Source organism: Epithele typhae (genome assembly GCF_022376455.1).
Source record: "Epithele typhae strain CBS 203.58 chromosome Unknown BXZ73scaffold_65, whole genome shotgun sequence".
NCBI classification, from domain to species: domain Eukaryota; kingdom Fungi; phylum Basidiomycota; class Agaricomycetes; order Polyporales; family Epitheliaceae; genus Epithele; species Epithele typhae.
In genome coordinates, this window is record NW_025954256.1 from 82,563 (window position 1) to 99,842 (window position 17,280).

A 17,280-nucleotide genomic window follows, 5' to 3' on the forward strand; every position below is an offset into this window, starting at 1 on the left:
TCTTCCGCATCGTCTCCCTCCACTTCGAAGATGTCTGGCTCCTCTGCTTCCATCTCGGCTCCTCCCCATGTCCCATCGCTCAGAGTTTGGCGTCATCTGCAACCTCCCCGCGATATGGACGAACACGATGAACTTTCCCGAACAAGTACAACAATGTATACTATTAGCACTCAAGCCTCTTCCAGCATCTCCAGCATGTCCTCGACTTCCCCTCTCGCCACTATTGTTGGAGCGAACACGTCCTCCGGCGGGGATCCAGCGCTTTGTGCTATTCATCCGTCAACGACTAGTCCCCGAAGGCAGCGCGGGTCTGTGCGAGACCGCGAGCGGCACATGCAGCTCGGAAAATTATCTCGCGGAAGCAGATAACAGTACCAATTCAACGAGTTCATCGTTCAAGCGTCATGCAGTATCAATTCGAAGAAGATGGAGGTGTTTGACTGGCGGGTGGGCTGTGCGACGGGTTGTGATGCCGCCGCCATGCTTCTAGATCTATAGGACATTTCGCCATGGACTGTTCCGGCGTCTTCGCCGTCACTATTTTGGCCCACCGCCACCTCTTTCCTGCGCACAGCACCCATCCATGATCCTTCCCGCATATACCCGCTCCCTCATGGGCGCTGTTGAGATGAGCCTAGCCGACTGCTTTCACTTGCCTTGCCCTCAGGCCCCCATCAATGTTCGACCACAAGAAGGCATCATCGCTTTGCCCACAAGGCTAGCCCAAACTGAGACTCTTATGTATCTGCCGCTCCAACAGCGCTGATTCGGACACAAACTCGTACGTATGTATCCCATTCTGTGCATCTCTTCCCGCGCGCCTGTCATTGATGTTGTCTGTGATCCAGCTTTGCCAGTCTGTCCATCGGCGGGAACGTCTGCCTCACTGCTCTCCCTATCGTCTATCCTGTCCGCGCGCACTTGGGTGCCGCTCGAAGCCGCGTTCTCCCTTGACCCCCACGCTCTTTTCTATGCCGTCGCTCCTTTCATGTTCTTTTTCTCACGCGAGGTCAGTAGCTTCGTGTTTTCCCGGGGGGCAGGTGGGGGTCTAACGTATCTTTCACGTAGTTCCCGCGAACCCTCCGCTCCTCATCGATGCGATGCAGCACCAGCTCAGAGCACGGGGGACCTCAGCTTCATTCGTCAAGACCGTGCCCCCTCCAGCGACACGCCATCTTTTGGAGTGGGAGACGAGAGTCCACAGGACGGGTCACTTTCGTTGTCAATAGTGGATCGCGATAGTATTCATGGTTGCAACACCCCCCAAGCTCGCGAAGGAATTGCTTCTGGGTGCTTTCAACGACAAGGTGAGACCACTGCAGTGGTATACGTTGTCGCAGACAGTGACCTGCACAAGCTTCCCCTTCTCCGTCCTATCACTATGCACGTCGAGACCCACGGCTTCACTCGCGTAGAGTCGTTGTTACGACTGTGGTTGTCTCCGAGACCGTGCCCGTGCTCTGGGACGGCACTCAGTATGAGACTCCCACCAACGGCGCAACGCCAACCTCTGACCAGGCAAGAGTGACTACACTTACTCATGTTCATTTGAACCCAACGAGCGCCAAGTCATCCACGGATCCTCCAACCACGACTATCCGGGCCGTATCTTCAATTCTCGTCACAACCGAGGGTTCGTCGTCCTCCCCGTCTCATTGGTCGACCCAGCAGCAAAGGTCAACGAGTACCTCCGACAGCGTCACCCTATCTACCAGCACACTCTCTTCCTTTTCGCAATCCGACTCTTCCTCCTCGTCTCAAGGACCCACAGCGCTTGTGAATGGTTCCCCTGGCACGTCTCTATCGACAGTAACGTTGAGCACCAATACGCTCTCCGACTCCTCCATGGCCACCCCGGGGGTCGTCCAATCCGAGGCCGGCGTCCATTCCAACACAGGCGTAATCGCAGGCGTCGCGGCCGGTGTGCTTCTGCTCGTGATCATCGCGGTCGCGCTCTTCCTCTGGCAGCGCAAACGCCCACGCGCGCGCTCGCCCGGGAGCGAAGGTGCGTTTTCTTCTTTTGCCCGCGGGGGACGTGCGGCTGATCAATGCACACGACCATCATTCTCTCTCCCGCCCCCTTCTTCCCTTTGTCTCCTTCTTGCAGAAGGATTCCGCGCCGTGCAGTCTCGGACATCAGACGGCGCTCGTGCGACCTCCCCGCCTTCCACACCTTCCAGCATTGTGGAAACCGTGGCGTGCACGGGCCTCACCTCGACCTCGGGCACGTTGCACGGCGGATCTTCTTCAGACCCTTCCGCCGCCGCGCCTCCTCTCGCGGAAGCGGAAGACATCGCGAGCCCTATCAACTTCGTCTGGTCGTCCGCGACGTCCAGCATCCCGTCAACACCCACCGCCCCGCTGTTGCCCTCGCCTCCCGCGACGCTCGCGCACCCGTCCCCGTTGTCCAGGCGCGCGGCGGCGGCGTGGGCGCACCTCGCGCTCACGCGCCAACCCTCCACGTCCCTCTCGCTCGCCTCCGCGCGCGCGACCGTCCACGAGCCGTCCTCGCCCGCGCCCGCACCCGCACACGCGCCGCCCCTCACATCTGAGAAAACGCGACACGTCCACCCAGGCGGAGACCGCCCCGCACGCCCCACCACCACCTCACGCCAGGCCCACACGCACGCCCCGAGCGCGGTGCCCCCTTCTTTCCGCGCGGGAGCGGGGGACGACCTCGGCCGCTCGCTCTCGCTGGAGACGAACGCGTCCGGGCGGACGGCATACTCCGTCGACGGGGGCGTGCGCCTCGCGGGCGGCCGCCCGGGCGAGGACGAGGACGAGGACGTGCCGGAAGTGCCGCCGTACGCGCGCGGGGCGCCGACGCGCGCGTGGGTCATGCCGCCGCCTTACAGCGACCTGCACGCCGGCGCGGGGGACCGGCGGAGCGGGAGAGGGAGCGGCGGCGAGGCGGGGACGGTTTCTGGGGCGTTGTCGAGGCTGGGGTAGGAGTGCTAGGTGGGGGCACGGGTTGTTGCTTGTATTCTTGGCCGCCAGTGTGGCGGAGTGTATACCTGTCGCTCGTGTGCGCGTTCTGTATTCTATCACGACTTCTTTCCTACCACGTTTGTGACACCCGTCTCGAAAGCGGAGGGCAACTTGACAGACCTGCCACTGCCAAATTTGCTGCAAACGAAGCGGGAATCTTCGACGGCGGACGCCCAGAAGTGTTCAGTCCAGAGGACCGAGGTGGTGTGGGCGAACCCGCGCGCAATCCGGTCACCGGGGGCATTGCCAGATGAAACACGCAGCTTCATGCTTTGTTCATATAGATTGTCCCATTGATGTACCGCACAAACTCATCTTGAGGGACATCCTTGTATCATTGATTGCTAGCCAATCAGAGCTCGAGCTTCCCATGATACGAGGAGAGACATTCAAAATGAGTCCAGATGGCGCATCCGCGAGGCATTCTATATGAGACATCAAGGAAACGGCTTGTCTCATCGGGAAATGCCCCCGGTGGGTGTCCTGGAGAGCCAAGTCCTGCAGTAGGCGGCGCCGGGCCGGCCGAGTCGCATGATGCGTGACGACAACGCGAGCAGTCACGGTCATGTGAGCAATCATCACACCTCATAGCGCGTCCTCCCAATCGCTGCGGCAGACGGCTTTTCTCCCTCTCTTCCCCCACTCTCCCAGATCGATTGGCTCTCAGCATTGAAGATGCCCCGCGCTAGCCACTCTGTAAGTATCTTGCGCTTCTTCACCACGCCGCGCGTTGATTGAGGATCATCCGTTGCACCAGGCCAAAGAGGCGGCAACCACGGTCGCGGCCGTCGCACAAGAAGAAGAGATCCTCGTCTGCTTTGGAGACCTTACCATGGATGACGAGGATGGTGGGATCAACGCTGAGGACAAGAAGGTGAAGAACCCGTCGAAGGACATCCGGGTACGTCACCGTTGATGCGGTCTCTCGACAACCGCAAGCTCGGGACGCCGACTCCGCATATGTTTAGGGCGACCTCCAGAACATCATCGAAAACGAGCTTGACTTCTCAGGCTCGTTCTCCTTCCATAAATCGTGGGCAGAGCGGGAGTTTCCCAACCCACTCCTATCCATAAACGGTTTCGGGAGCGTCGGGCTACCCCTCGGCGTACGGGACGCCCTCGCAATCAAGGAGCATGCTGCGCAAGCCCCGTTCGGCAAGGCCGACAAGACCATTGTGGACAAGACGGTGCGGGACACATGGGAGATAGACGGGTCCAAGGTACGTCTGTCCATTATAACGAACATTCGGCGTCTGAACTGTGTTCCGATGCAACAGATCCACTTTCGCAGTGCAGCCTGGAAGCCGTTCATGGACACACTAGTTCGTAACATATGTGAGACCCTGGGAGTCAACTTTCATGCGAGTAGACCTCGATGCGAACTGTACAAGCTGTTGTTGTACGAAAAGGGCTCTCAGTGAGTGGCATGCAAACTCTCGCGATATTAGGACTGATGCACTCTCCTCTCACAGCTTCCTTCCGCATGTCGTTTCAAAGCGGAGGACGTGGGCCGTGTAGTCAAGACCGTGGCTCTAAGCGGCAAACCAGAAATCCTTTACAGCTCGTAGGTCTGCTTCCCGTGCATTTTGGACTCGCGCTAATGTCCCACCAGCGTTCTCCCAGGGCTGGAAGGACTCGAGTTGGCTCCATCGCAACTGGAAGGGTTCCTATTGCAACTGGGTCCTCGCAAGGTGGATCGTGACGGTTTGACCGCGGACGCCTTTGGAGAATTGCAACAGCGCCTGCTCAAGAAGTGGTCCAGCACCTAGAGCTCGTGTCAACAGAGCACCCTCACTACTCGTCCTACCTTTCGACACAGTCGACCAAAGCCTTCCTCGTCGCCCTCGAATTCTGCCTCACACACACTTACCCCGACGCCGGAGCCCACATAATCCAGCGCCTCACCCAACCCACACCGACGACGAAACTTACCGAAAACTACGTCGAACGCACTCTGGCGCCGTTGATTCCCGAAGTTCACGAGCTTCTCTGCAAATACAAGCTGTCGCCCTCCGCACCCCCGTACGCCGCGCTCTTCCGCGCCTCCGCGCTCCATTATGCACAAACCGTGCTCGGCCCTCGTCCACGCGACCCTGCACCACAGATTGCCGCGCTCGCGCGCTGGACGTGTACATGTGCGCACTGTAGCACCGTGCGACGTTTCCTTGCGTCGCAGAACGCAAACCAAAGCTCAATGCGGTTGGAGCGCATCGGCGCACCGAACTGTAAGCACGTTGGCGGATATGTTTCAATGTACGCGCGGGAGCTGGCAGTTGGGGTGGGTGTCCGTTCGAAACCGCAAAGTTTCCAAGTACGTCCCATCCCACGTGCTTTTTTTGCTTCGTTTTCTGACACAGCATCTTTTGGACAGGTGAGCAAAGGGCCGCTGTTGGTTCAGCACGAGGAGTGGAAGGCGAAGCAACAGCAAGGCACGAGGATCCTGGCCCAGATCAGCGCCGAATCGACGCAATTGAAAGCTACTCTCGGAGAGGACTACCTCAGGATCACCACCCTCATGCGGGGCGACCCTGCTCCTGCAAGCACGCCCACGTCTGGGCCGTCGAAGTCTATGGACTCGAACACGAATACCACTAGGACACCGGCCCTCGGTGTGCAGAAGCCAGTGCCGACCAACGGACCACGAGCGCAGCCTGCGGCAGCCTCCGCGGCAAGCAGTAAGGCATCTTTAGTTCGGAAGGCGCCGCCGACCGGTGATACCGCTCCTCCCGCGAAGCGAAGCAAGGCGTCTCACTGTGCGCCCGCAGGAGGGTGATTTTCACCGTTATGAATGGTCAGTTTTCTGGATCACTATCAAACATGGTGAGGAGTTAGTGATTGGTGATTCTGGTGGTGATTTTCCCTTCACCGTTGTTGTCTAGCAAATTCACCATCTTCTGAATGATGGACTCGTTGCTCGACGACCGAGTGAAAGCGCCCAGGTGGGGAAGTGCTTACATCAGCATGGCAACACGGTGTCGCGGCGTCGCCGTGCTCGGACTCGTCTCCAGAGTTCGAAGTCTGCCTCCTCCACTACACCACTTGCAACCTGCAACCCCGCCAATCCCATCACCGGCGTCCTTATCCTCGCTTTCGACCTCCACAGCAGTTACCGCCGTACCTGCTCCACCCAATCCCCATCCCAGGCAAGGCCTTCCTGTCAAAATTAGGCGACGGGTGCTGAGCCGGCCCCCGGGTCCTCGAAGGCAACGGATTTTGGAGTACACGCTACAATTTACGTCCGAGGTATTGGAAAGGCAGTAGGAGGAGTGGCTCCGTTCGGGGGTTTCCCCTATGGCTGCGTACAACATCGGGTGAGTTATGCTTATATATCAATGCTGGACCTAAGATTGTAGAAGCTGACGTGAACACCACCGAGGTTTCCGGGAGCCAGCGCGGCATATAAGATTAACGAAGACCTTCGTGGCGACTCAAGCGTTGACGTTGAGTGTCCATAGTGTCCTAGGTAAGTTTCCGTTTTACTCCAGCACGTCCTCACCTCAGTAATGGTGAACATGCCTTCCGCGAATGTGGACCATGCATGCCAAACACCTGCTGCTGCGAATGGGCCGGCTGTAATGTCACGCCCAACAACCTTTCGCATACGGGCTGGCACTTCCTCACTCACCATGCGGCTGTACGCCAACACCCGCGACTCGCTCCCGTGGCGCAGGGCGCGCAAGGCGCGTGCCGCGCGGAGGAAGAGCGACAACGGACTACGTGAAGCACGGCTGTCTCAGCGAAGAGCGCGATGTGAAAGCAGGTGTAGGTCGGCCGAGGAGTCGGCAGCAGGGGGTGTGCGCCTCCTTCCGCGTCGCGTTCCCGGCCAGCATGTACACGACGCCACGCACCTTGTCCATGTCCACGCGCCGCAATTCGTGCCACACCACCCCCGCGGCGATTCAGAATCGTCCAGTGCGCGCACCAGCCCCCGCCCTGGCGAAAGTCCTCTACGACCTGCCGGGCCACGCACCCGACAAACCGCTTCGTGGGGACCCGCGAACAAGGCCGACCTCAAGCACTGGCTCATGTACTTGTACGTACTCCGTTGCATCGTCGCTGTAAAATATGTCGATGAGTGGCTCGTCTCATGATGTGTCCTCACTGACTCGCGCTCGCCGCGCTCTCATCGCTCTCACACCCACACAGGCTACCGCTGTACTACCCCTGAAGGCGCTCTTCCTCCTCTACCTTACCCTCCCACAAACATCAGGCTTCGTCTGGCTGTACGTGACCCACCTCTTCCCGTTTTTTGAGGCTCACGAGTACGAGGTCGACGCCCTCACGCTCTCCCAGCTCAAGACCTAGTACCTCTATTCCTACGTCCAGCAGCTCCTTCTCCACGGCTGGAACTAGCTGTCCGGCACGGTCACTCACGCACAAATTGGCGGTGCCTTCTGCCCCATCCCCGCTCGAAAAGAAGGGTGGTTGCGAGGCGAAGACCGGGCCTGTACAGTCCGCCGCAGGACCCCGGCCGCCATACGCTCCGCGACCCCCGCCGGGTGCGAAGGAAGGCGCAGGCGCCCGCAGCCAAGCTGCAACGGGCGCGCAGGCGCCCACCGCCGCCGCCGGGCGTTCTCCGAAGTCGAACAAGGATGCGGACAGGCGGACGGAGCTTGTGGCGGCGCTCGAGCGCGAACGAGGGTACCGTGTTGGTGGACGTTGCGGTGCCTCACCCAGCTGCCCGCCCCATGGCTGCACTACCAGCAAGAGTGGAGCGTGGCCACACACAGTCTGAGGGGGCTCGTCCGGCACGACTAGCAGCGGGACGCGCCGCCGATCGCGAGTCGCGCTCCTCGGCAACACCATCGGGCTCGACACCCTCGGCTCGCACGACCCCGTTTGCACCCCCACCACGTACGTGTTCATGCTCAATATCGTCCCAGTGCCCATTTGCTGAGCTCGAGCGATCTGCGACGCCCGCGGACCCAGCCAAGCTCCTCGCCGGGGCGGTCTCACCTCGACAGGCCTGTGCGCGAACTGCATGCGTTCAAGGGCGCGTGGCAGCACCGATTCCCGCTTGCGGATGTGGGCGCGTGCGCGCTTGCAAGCCCCGTCTTCAATGCGGACAGGGAACGCAGCTCGCGCGCATCGGCTGGGCAAATTTAGGCGAGGCACACAGTAGTATTATGTACTGGCAGTACTGTACAAATTCGAATAAATGAGCACTTTTATCACCATCTTCGTGAACGGTCCCCAACGTGAATATCCCCAGTAAAGTGGGTGATCGAATGATGGTGGTCCGACGGCTCAGTGATTTTCACTGAGCCAAAAATGGTGATTACCCGCCTCTTGAACGTTGAATCGAGCAAAATCTGGCTCACTTTCACTGTCTAATCACCGATAGATGGTGAATACCCCCTCGGCGCCAACGGCACATATCTGGTAATTCCCCCCATCAAAGATATGAACTATCACCCAAAAGTAGATGGTGATCAAGTGGGTGAAAATCACCCTCTTCCGGGCACGCAGTGTCTTATAATCCGTCAGATGTGATAGATCTGACGAGCGACTAACTGTTCGACTAAACTTATGTCTAAGTATCATGTACATCATATGTTCTTTGTGTCGGGTCATTTTCTTCTCTGACACATACTTCCCTCATTTTCTCTATATCGTAGTGGCGTTTATTGAATAAAATCAGACCAGTCAAGAAGTAAGCTAAGTCTCGCTCGGGGACGCACTGGAGACGGACCCCTCGTTGACCTGGTCAAGCTTCTCATATAAACTTAGCGATATTGTTGGCCTGCTCGGATACAGCACGCTGCACAAGCTCGGAAGTGAGGCAAATACTCTACTTATAACGCGTGCGGTCACGGTCATGTGAGCTCGGGCCATCACGCATGACGCGTCACTGCGGAGGAGTCGCGCACCAGTGAATTTGCTATCGGTCGTTAACTTCTTCTCCCCGCACCCTGGCTCTTCCACATTTCTATGCCATCTGCTTCGCCTAGCTATGCGCCCACCCAGTGCCTCTGTGAGTACGCCTACTCCCAGCGGGATGCTAGAACTGAGAAGACCGTGTCGGCAGGCCCAGACGGCCACGACCGCCCCCGGTCCCTCGTCAGACGATCAGAAGATCCTGCTTTGCTTTGGAGGCTTGAAAATAGCAGAAGTGGGTGATGAAGTGGATGCTGAAGACGAAAAAGCGGAGGATCCATCACAAAATATCCTGGTAAGTCTCCAGTGACATCGCACCCTGCAGAAGCGCGACTCAGTATATGTTCAGGGCAACCTTCAGGGGATCATTAACGAAGATCTGGGCTTCTCTGGCGAGTTCTCGTTCATCAACTCATGGGCGGAGCAACAATATCCCAACCCCCTCCTCTCAATTGACGACTTCGGTACCGTCGGGCTACCCCTAAGCACGCGAGAGGCCGTCGCGATAAAGGAACACGCTGCGCAGGCTCCGTTTGGCAAGGCTGACAAGACCATCGTGGACAAGACGGTGCGCGATACTTGGGAAATTGACGGGTTCAAGGTACGTCTGTCTTCGTTGCGACAAATGCTGCGTCTGAGTAGTGTGCCTAAGGTCCGCTTCCGCAGCACAACCTGGGCACCATTCATGGACTCCCTCGTTCGCGACGTGTGTAAAACTTTGGGCGTCAACTATATTGCAAGTAAACCTCGATGCGAGCTGTACAAGTTGCTGTTGTACGAAAAAGGCTCCCAGTAAGTAGCACTGGTCGAAACGATGTAGTAATCGTGATACTTACGCACAGTACTCCTCGCCCTGAAGCTTCCTGCCGCACGTCGAGTGAGTAATGCATGTTGTCAAATCTCACTGCTGACACCTACTAGTATCTGCATAGCACGGAGAAGGTGAATGGCATGTTCGCCACGATCGTTGTCGTCTTGCCCTCCGAGTTCTCAGGTGGCGAGGTTCGAGTCTCGCATGGTGGAGAATCCAAGACGTACGAGCATTCCGCCGACAGTTTGTCAGGCCTGACAGCACTCGCCTGGTACACTGACGTGGAGCACGAAGTGAAGCCCATCACGTCTGGATACCGACTCGCCCTTTCCTTCAACCTCCTCCACACGACAACCACTCTCCGCCCTGCGCTGCCGACTTTCGCCGAAGTTAAGCCACGCCTCGAGCACGTCCTCCGCTCGTGGAAACAGGAGCAAGCGAACGGCCCTCAAAAGCTCGTCTGTCTCCTCGAACATCAATATTCTCACGCAGGCTTGAACGGCAGTGGTCTCAAGGGACCGGACGCACACCTTATTGGACTTCTCCAGGAGATTGGCGGCCCGCTTGGGTTCCGCATCGGTTTCGCAAATCTCGAAATCGAGCAACGCGGCAGTCTCACGATTCACGGTGAACCCGCCGACTCGTGGGAGTACAACAGACGACACCGAAGTTATTACGACGACGATCATAGCGACTATGGATCGGACGACGTCGACATGGGAGAGGTCTGTGAAACGGACGTGCAACTAACTCGCTTGGTGGACATCAACGGCGTACCCATCCAGAAGGAGCCGCTTCGTTTCGATCCGAAAACAGAAACCATCCCAGCGGACTTGACAAAAAGTGTGGTCGCGGGGGCCCATGACGAGCAATCATGGGAAGGGTATACAGGCAATGTGAGTTTCTCCGTCTCATCTTGCCGTTCGCAGATCAACTCACGTTGGGTCACTGGGTAACAGGATTCGGGATCGCTGGAACGCAGTTAGTGACGTCTCCTCACATCACTAATTTTCGTTTTACGCATGATATTTCTTCTAGTCTATCGCCGTACGCTGCTCGTTGTGTGGCCCTCCTGGGCCACGTGTTCAATCCTCGGAGGTGGCAATACCCAACATTACGCCTGCACGGCGCTCAGCCATTGCGAGGGCTCGAAACCTACCGCGGCGGAGCTCGAGATGGTGAAGATGCTACTGAAGGACAAGCAAACTCCAAGTTCGGTGAAGGCTCTGTCCTTTGTGGCCACGAAGTGGGGCCGTCAGTCTCTCTGGATGAGGATGGCGAGAGCTTGCGGCGAAATTCCTTTGGTGCAATTCGAGCACATCAGAAACGCCATCGAGACGTTCGGGCTGTTGCCTATGCTTCCCTGGTACGCAGTCATCATAGTGAGCCGTAATATCTATCTGACTCAGCGCTGGCCGTAACTAGTCTAGAATCGGCAGTCAGCACCACGCCCTCAGACGTGATGACATTCCAGCTTCTCGACAAGCTTGAGGCTTGGCAAGATAAACATCTACCTCACGAAAAATCGGCGAAGCAGTGGTTCAAGGCTCAGCGGTTGAAGCGTTTCTACACGCTCCACGTTCCTGGTGACGACGATCCTGCTCCGTTGATTCGGCAAGCTTTGGCATACGGAGGACTGGAACTCCTTCAAAACACGTAAGTCGGTTTGCGGAAGCTGTTCACGTCCGTGCTCAAAGGCATGCTAGTGTTCTACCACAGACCAAGCAACTGGGTGACAGCCGGTATCTGCTCAAGAACGCTGTTTGCATGTATATTGAAGTCCAGATTCCCGACGACGTTCGTATAGCCAACGCCAAGGAGTTCCTTGCGAAGGCCATCAACGACGTCGACTTTTACGCCCCGATGGCAACTACCACCCAGCCTCCGACTGACACGCAACACTATGATGCAGCCACGCCATACATCAACGCGTGCTTCGATCTCGATCGCGAAGACCTTCTACCGACTGCATTCACCAAGCTGCTCAAGTTCGACGAGTTAGCAAATGATACCCTTTTGCGCCGTGTTCAGCACGTCTTGCTTCCTCTCACTGTCTACGTTTCCGAGATCTTGAAAAGACGTCAAAACGATCGCGCAAGGCCTCCGGAAATGGAAGAGTTCTGTGAGGTGATCATTGGAAAGTACATGCTCGCCGTGGCAGGAGTGTCAGCGGGGTTCCAAGCAGAGGATGTAGGACGTCTCATGGAGGCGGTGGCAATGTGCGGGAACCCTGATGTTCTGCTCACGACGTAAGTCTACTCAGTTATTACTTCGTAAATATTCGCTCATAGTCCATTAGTGTTCTTCCAGGGCTTGAACAGCTCCGTCTGACGCCGGCACAGTTACAAGGCTTCATCCTTCAGCTCCGCCCTCACGCGACCACTGTAGATGGCTCCGTCGCAGACCCCGTCCAAGTTCTCCAAGAACGCCTGCTCAACAAGTGGTCCAGCGCAGTGGAGGTAGCTGCACCGTTGCCATCCGCCAACACCAACCCGTACCCCTGGCTGCATCAACGCTCCACCACCCCGCCAAAGCCCTTCTTGCAAGCGCTCGACTTCTGCCTCGCCCACAAACACCCGGATGCCGGCGCCCACATCGTGCAACGCCTCACTCAACCTCCGTCTTCGACGCTCACCGCCAACTACGTCGAGCAGACGCTCGTTCCGCTGATCCTCGGCGTCCACGCTCTGCTTCGCAAGTACGCGCTTCCACCCTCCGCACCTCCCTACGCCGCGTTCTTCCGCGCCGTCGCGCTGCACTACGCGCAGACCGTGCTCGGCCCCTGCCCGCGCGACCCCGCACCCCAGATCGCGGCGCTCGGGCGCTGGAAGTGCGCATGCACGCACTGCAGCACCGTGCGGCAGTTCCTCACGGCGCAGAATGCAAACGAGGGCACGACGCGGCTCTCGCGCATCGGGAACAGCAGCTGCAGGCACGTTGAAGACAGCGTCTCGGCGTACGCCCGCGACCTCGCGGTCGGCGAGATCATCCGCTCGAAGCCGCAGAGCTTCCAAGTGCGTGCCATCCTGGTTCATGTTCCTTGGGGTTCGTTTTCTGACGCCGACTGTCTTCATGCAGGTGACCAAGAAAGCGCTGCTGGCCCAGCACGAGTGGTGGAAGACGAAGCAGCAGGAGATTGTCAAGTTGCTCGCGCTGATCAACGCCGACTCATCGCAGCTGGAGGCCATCCTCGGAGACGACCACGCGAGGATCACTGCGCTCATGCGCGGTGAGCCGCCCGCCTCTGGGGCCTCCAAGACGAAATCGACCTCGAGCGCCGCCGGCTCGCAGACACCCGCTCTCGGTGCGGCTACGTCAGCATCAACCAACGGACCACCTGCGGTAGCTACCATGGTGAGCGGAAAGACGTCGTTGGTCCGGACAGCACCGCCGACGCGGGCTTCTCCGCCCGCAAAGCGGAAAAAGGCTGCCTACGACCCGGCGGATGTGATAGATCTCACGAGCGACTAGTAGCACGAACGAGGTTTTGCTAATGTGTGTCCGACGACTTTCTTTCCGTTATTGTACTCGCTTTAGCATTGTGTACCGTACACCACACCTGGCCCTGACTTATACGTTATTTGTCTACTTACAACAAACTTATAGCCATCGAGCCGACGGGCTTGTTCTCCTATTTGTATCACCATGCAGGCTTCCGGTTGTAATTGCATCCATGGAAGGTCCAACATAACATACGTCTCGGAGTTGGGTATGACTTCGCACTATCCGGTGCGACGCTCGAGCGATAGACGTCATCATGAACAACTAAGACAGGACATCAGAACGTCATCCTCGAGTGCACGCAGACTAAAACATACCTCCACGTCCTCTCAAAGGAGTCTATCAACTCCTCTTGTGCAAAGCAGTGGCGCGGAAGACCGCGGTGAACAAAGTTTACAATACACTTGAGCAAAGACGATAGGGATACATACAGGCAGGAGCCCACAGTCTCTACAGCGTCGACCCCGACCCCGAGCTCTTGCTCGCGAGGAGCAGCTCGTCGAGCAACGCGGCGACCTTCTTCTGCGCATCCGTCTTCTCTGCCTGCACGCTCCGCAGCTCAGCGTCGCGCCGCTTGGCGATCTGGGCCTCATCGGAAAGGAGGAGGAGGAGCTTCATGGAGTGGGTGGTCGACATGAGCGAGTTCGCGGCGCGAATCTGCTCTTTCACGCGTTAGAGCGTGGTTCACTCTGGTGCCGGTTCACAGTGGCATGGAGGGGAACAGAGGGGGGAGCAGCGGGGAGGAGACACGCACCATGGACTCAGCGCGACATTGCGCCTGGAAAGCTTCCTCGGCGATGCGGAACTTGTCCTTGTCGCCCATCTGCGTCGAGCAAAGCCGCCATGTCAGTGCCTCCGGGCGCAGACAAACGCAGAGCGGGAGAGTTGCGCAGGAGAATGCACCGCGGCCAGGGAGACGATGTCGACCATGCTGTCGACGAGAGTCTCGATCTCGACGTCGACGCGCTTGTTCCACTCCTCTTCTACATTGTCAAGATACTCATTCGAGTCTTGGTCGATGAGGGGCTGTGTGGGCCGTTGGAGAAGCCGTGCGGTGGGGAGTGCGGATGGACGCGAAACATCGCTCTTGGTGAGGTCCGCCATCAGGGCGGGATGTGCGAGGAAACGCGCGTCACTGAATGTTTCTGACCGTCGTGACAGTGTCCAAACTCCACGAGTATCACCTTCACTACCGCATCCTCCTCCTACCAAACCTCATGAAGCGTCCCCGCTCGACTTCCCTGGAGCCGCGTTCCGAGTCGTATTCTCAGCAAAAGCAGTCCGTCGGTCCAAAACGAACCAAACAGGACGCGCAAACGCCAAGTTCGTAAAAGCTCATATGTAGTCCGACGCTGACTTGGCAGACCGCCTTGACAGAATATCTCTCTCTTGCACACATGGGGCCCCATTGGAAGGGCACCAGTTCTCTCCAGAACATGATCATCATGTACGAATCGACACACGCTTCCACTTTGTTGTGCTAAACCTGGTTCTTCAGGGGTGACTCTTACAGCAAATACGAGGGGAAGACGTGGGTGAGTTTCGCCAATGATGCATATCCGTTTCTCGTACTGATGGATGTTATAGTCAAATTATCTTTCGGACCAACTCCTACAACATGCACCCCAGAAGCCATGTGTCCATAATTTCGCATTTCCAGGGGCCACTGCCGAGGACGATCTAACAACCCAGATAGAAAGCTTTTTTGCCATCTATCCCAAGAAGAGCACTCCCAAAGACGAACCGCCACTGGACCCTACAAAGTCAACTTACTGTTCGTTGTCCCCTCATTTTCTTCGGAGTTGATCTGACCTGTTACGTTCGTGGCAAGCTCAGTTGTATTTATTGGTATAAATGACTGTGGAAGAACAGCCGCAGATGACCTAGAAACGCCATTAGAAACCATCTTTGATGCGCTCGATGACCTTTACATCAAAGCCGGAGCCAGGAACTTCCTCCTCGTGGACGTGCCCCCAATGCACCGCTCGCCACAAGGTATGAAGGCGTTCTCCATATATGAAATTGTTTCTAAAGCCATTCCTTCTCTGATTCCTCCAGCAGCAGCGTCCGACAACGAAGGCGAATTGGCGGAGCGCGTCCAGACCTGGAACGAACGTCTTCGCGAGCGTGCGCAAGATTTCGCCTCAAGTAGCTCGCAAGCAAGTGTGTCTTTGTTTTCGTCGCATCAAGTGTTAAGCGAAGTCTTGGACGATCCGTGTGAATTTGACCTCACTGAAGACGACCCCGAGACAGAGGATGGCGGCTTCTGGTTGGACGATTTGCATATCACAGCAAGCGTACACGCGATTCTCTCGGACAAGCTACTCGACTGTATCCTACATCTGGTCTGATGCCCAATAAGTAGTATTGTCCTACGTGCATGAGAAGCTCTTGATACATCACGATAAGATTGCTTGATTGTGTTATGCTCACGGTCGCAATTTCAAATTCTTGCGCAGCCTCGATGATACGTATCGAGCCCAGCTTGACTCTTTCCCCACTCAGTATCGCAAACCTATTCGCACATTATCTCGTCTCGTACTTTGACTACTGCCCGAAACACCGCCTCGGTGGGATTAAAGTCGGTTCCTTTTCAGCTTTCTGGGAGTTGGTAGAACATTGAGGTACGTACTTATATCCAGATCCTTTGTAGTACATGCCGAAGCGACTCATTCATGACGCGTAGAGGAGGATTCTCAACATTGCACACGGCTTTCACGTCCCAGAGGATACGCCAGCGCTGTGAAGGCGAGGACACGTACTTTCGCTCCGCATACTACACCCACTCCCCGCCTAGCCTCATGCCTCCCTCTCTCAAGACCCAATGCCCTGCCATGATGTTTACCGGAATATGCTCTCAGCCTGACCTATGCGTCTTCCCACACCATTCGCTTCTGTGCGAGAGCTGCGGTATATTATCCAATGGCACGCAGAACACCCTCAAACACTCGCAGAGCTTGAGGCACCGTCAACGGCTGGACGAATTGAAGTGCGACCCAAGCCTACTCTGCCCCATTTGCGACACCCGCGTCTCGAACTGGGCGTCCTGGGAAGTTCATGTTCGCAATGCGGGACACCCGAGCTCGACTGTGCCCCGCGACGGCAATGCTCCTTCAGAGGACACGGTGTACTGTTTCCTCTGCCGAAGATTCGTCTCGGCGGACTCGTGGGACAAGCACCCGAAAGAAAAAAAGACGCATCTGAGGTTCCAGGTCATCGCACAATACAGAGCGCTGTATGAGGAGAGCCGCCGTGAGCAGGAAGCTCAGGACCATGCCGCTTCCGGAGGGTCATCAGTACGTCAGCTACCCGTGTACTCTCACTCAGTCCTGACTTCTCCGGCAACATCAGTCTCTCGAAGTGTGAACGCACAATCCGGCACTTACTTCTGATGCATCGACACGCCTTGCTTGATACGGCGACAGTGGCTCGCGCGCAGGCTCTGGCAGAGCCGCGGTCTTTCGGACAGTTGGATCGGCCTCGACGGCAATTATCCCGGTGTCGTATACATACCCTACTCGGCTTCCATGGGTTCCGTGCAGGCTGTGCATTCCAGGGGTAGAGAGCGACGTACTGTTGGGCGAGTTTTTCTGGATTGGGACGGAGCGTGTGTGTTGCCGAAGACTTGGAATCATGGCCTCTCTCTCCGCCTCCAAGCAGCATTCACGTTTAGCAGGTTTACTACTACATTATATACTCCACGGGAGCATCTTGGAAAGTGACGCCACCGAACTTGACGACAGCTCTATCGACCATTTTCTCCAGCTTAGTCTGGTCGAACAGTCCCAGCCTCGGCACATGCCGCATGCGTACTGGCCAACCGCCGGAGTCCCCGCCGGAAACCCGAGTCGGTGGGCTAGATGCCACTGCCATACCCGCCACTGCTCCATACGTGTCAGACGAAGCCCGGCGCAGTTTCTTCTGGCTGGCATGTCCACGACAGCTTTCAGGTCGTCCTGAGCCGTGATTGTCACCGTGTCAGCCCCATCCGTGGGCCTCGTACGGGACCGCCCTGGGGCGGGTAACCCATGTGCCCGTGGGGCGGCGGCGGCTGGGTCTGTCCGGGAACGGGGCCCTGTCCACCTACGGGCCTGGGGGCCGGC

The 17,280-nt window shown here is 57.3% G+C and overlaps 6 protein-coding genes across 6 annotated transcripts; 5 read left to right on the plus strand and 1 right to left on the minus strand.

Annotated features, from left to right (window-relative positions):
- Positions 1 to 1,845: 1,845 nt before the first annotated feature.
- On the plus strand, positions 1,846 to 2,949 carry BXZ73DRAFT_105408 (uncharacterized protein; the record flags this gene model as incomplete). Its single annotated transcript, XM_048016238.1, has 2 exons — positions 1,846 to 2,005; positions 2,108 to 2,949. 2 exons carry the CDS (start codon positions 1,846 to 1,848, stop codon positions 2,947 to 2,949), a joined length of 1,002 nt encoding a protein of 333 aa, XP_047873724.1.
- A 714-nt stretch (positions 2,950 to 3,663) lies between these two features.
- Positions 3,664 to 5,761, plus strand: BXZ73DRAFT_80729 (uncharacterized protein; the record flags this gene model as incomplete). Its single annotated transcript, XM_048023334.1, has 7 exons — positions 3,664 to 3,684; positions 3,746 to 3,889; positions 3,957 to 4,208; positions 4,266 to 4,405; positions 4,601 to 4,692; positions 4,728 to 5,213; positions 5,346 to 5,761. The coding sequence occupies 7 exons, from the start codon at positions 3,664 to 3,666 to the stop codon at positions 5,759 to 5,761; spliced, it is 1,551 nt and encodes a 516-aa protein (XP_047873725.1).
- A 1,201-nt stretch (positions 5,762 to 6,962) lies between these two features.
- On the plus strand, positions 6,963 to 7,287 carry BXZ73DRAFT_20993 (uncharacterized protein; the record flags this gene model as incomplete). Its single annotated transcript, XM_048017615.1, has 2 exons — positions 6,963 to 7,070; positions 7,135 to 7,287. Coding segments are annotated over 2 exons (261 nt in total), but the record flags the coding sequence as incomplete, so codon positions are not given.
- A 1,654-nt stretch (positions 7,288 to 8,941) lies between these two features.
- BXZ73DRAFT_105410 (uncharacterized protein) lies at positions 8,942 to 13,147 on the plus strand (the record flags this gene model as incomplete). The annotated part of the gene is made up of 12 exons (XM_048016239.1): positions 8,942 to 8,962; positions 9,017 to 9,160; positions 9,215 to 9,466; positions 9,518 to 9,657; positions 9,725 to 9,742; positions 9,798 to 10,572; positions 10,636 to 10,657; positions 10,715 to 11,042; positions 11,102 to 11,332; positions 11,383 to 11,925; positions 11,976 to 12,690; positions 12,755 to 13,147. 12 exons carry the CDS (start codon positions 8,942 to 8,944, stop codon positions 13,145 to 13,147), a joined length of 3,582 nt encoding a protein of 1,193 aa, XP_047873727.1.
- A 480-nt stretch (positions 13,148 to 13,627) lies between these two features.
- On the minus strand, positions 13,628 to 14,281 carry BXZ73DRAFT_92315 (uncharacterized protein; the record flags this gene model as incomplete). The annotated part of the gene is made up of 3 exons (XM_048026324.1): positions 13,628 to 13,834; positions 13,932 to 14,000; positions 14,081 to 14,281. The coding sequence occupies 3 exons, from the start codon at positions 14,279 to 14,281 to the stop codon at positions 13,628 to 13,630; spliced, it is 477 nt and encodes a 158-aa protein (XP_047873728.1).
- Positions 14,282 to 14,574: 293 nt separating this feature from the next.
- BXZ73DRAFT_92316 (uncharacterized protein) lies at positions 14,575 to 15,528 on the plus strand (the record flags this gene model as incomplete). Its single annotated transcript, XM_048026325.1, has 6 exons — positions 14,575 to 14,624; positions 14,676 to 14,712; positions 14,810 to 14,951; positions 15,014 to 15,172; positions 15,236 to 15,340; positions 15,368 to 15,528. 6 exons carry the CDS (start codon positions 14,575 to 14,577, stop codon positions 15,526 to 15,528), a joined length of 654 nt encoding a protein of 217 aa, XP_047873729.1.
- Between the last annotated feature and the right edge of the window lie 1,752 nt (positions 15,529 to 17,280).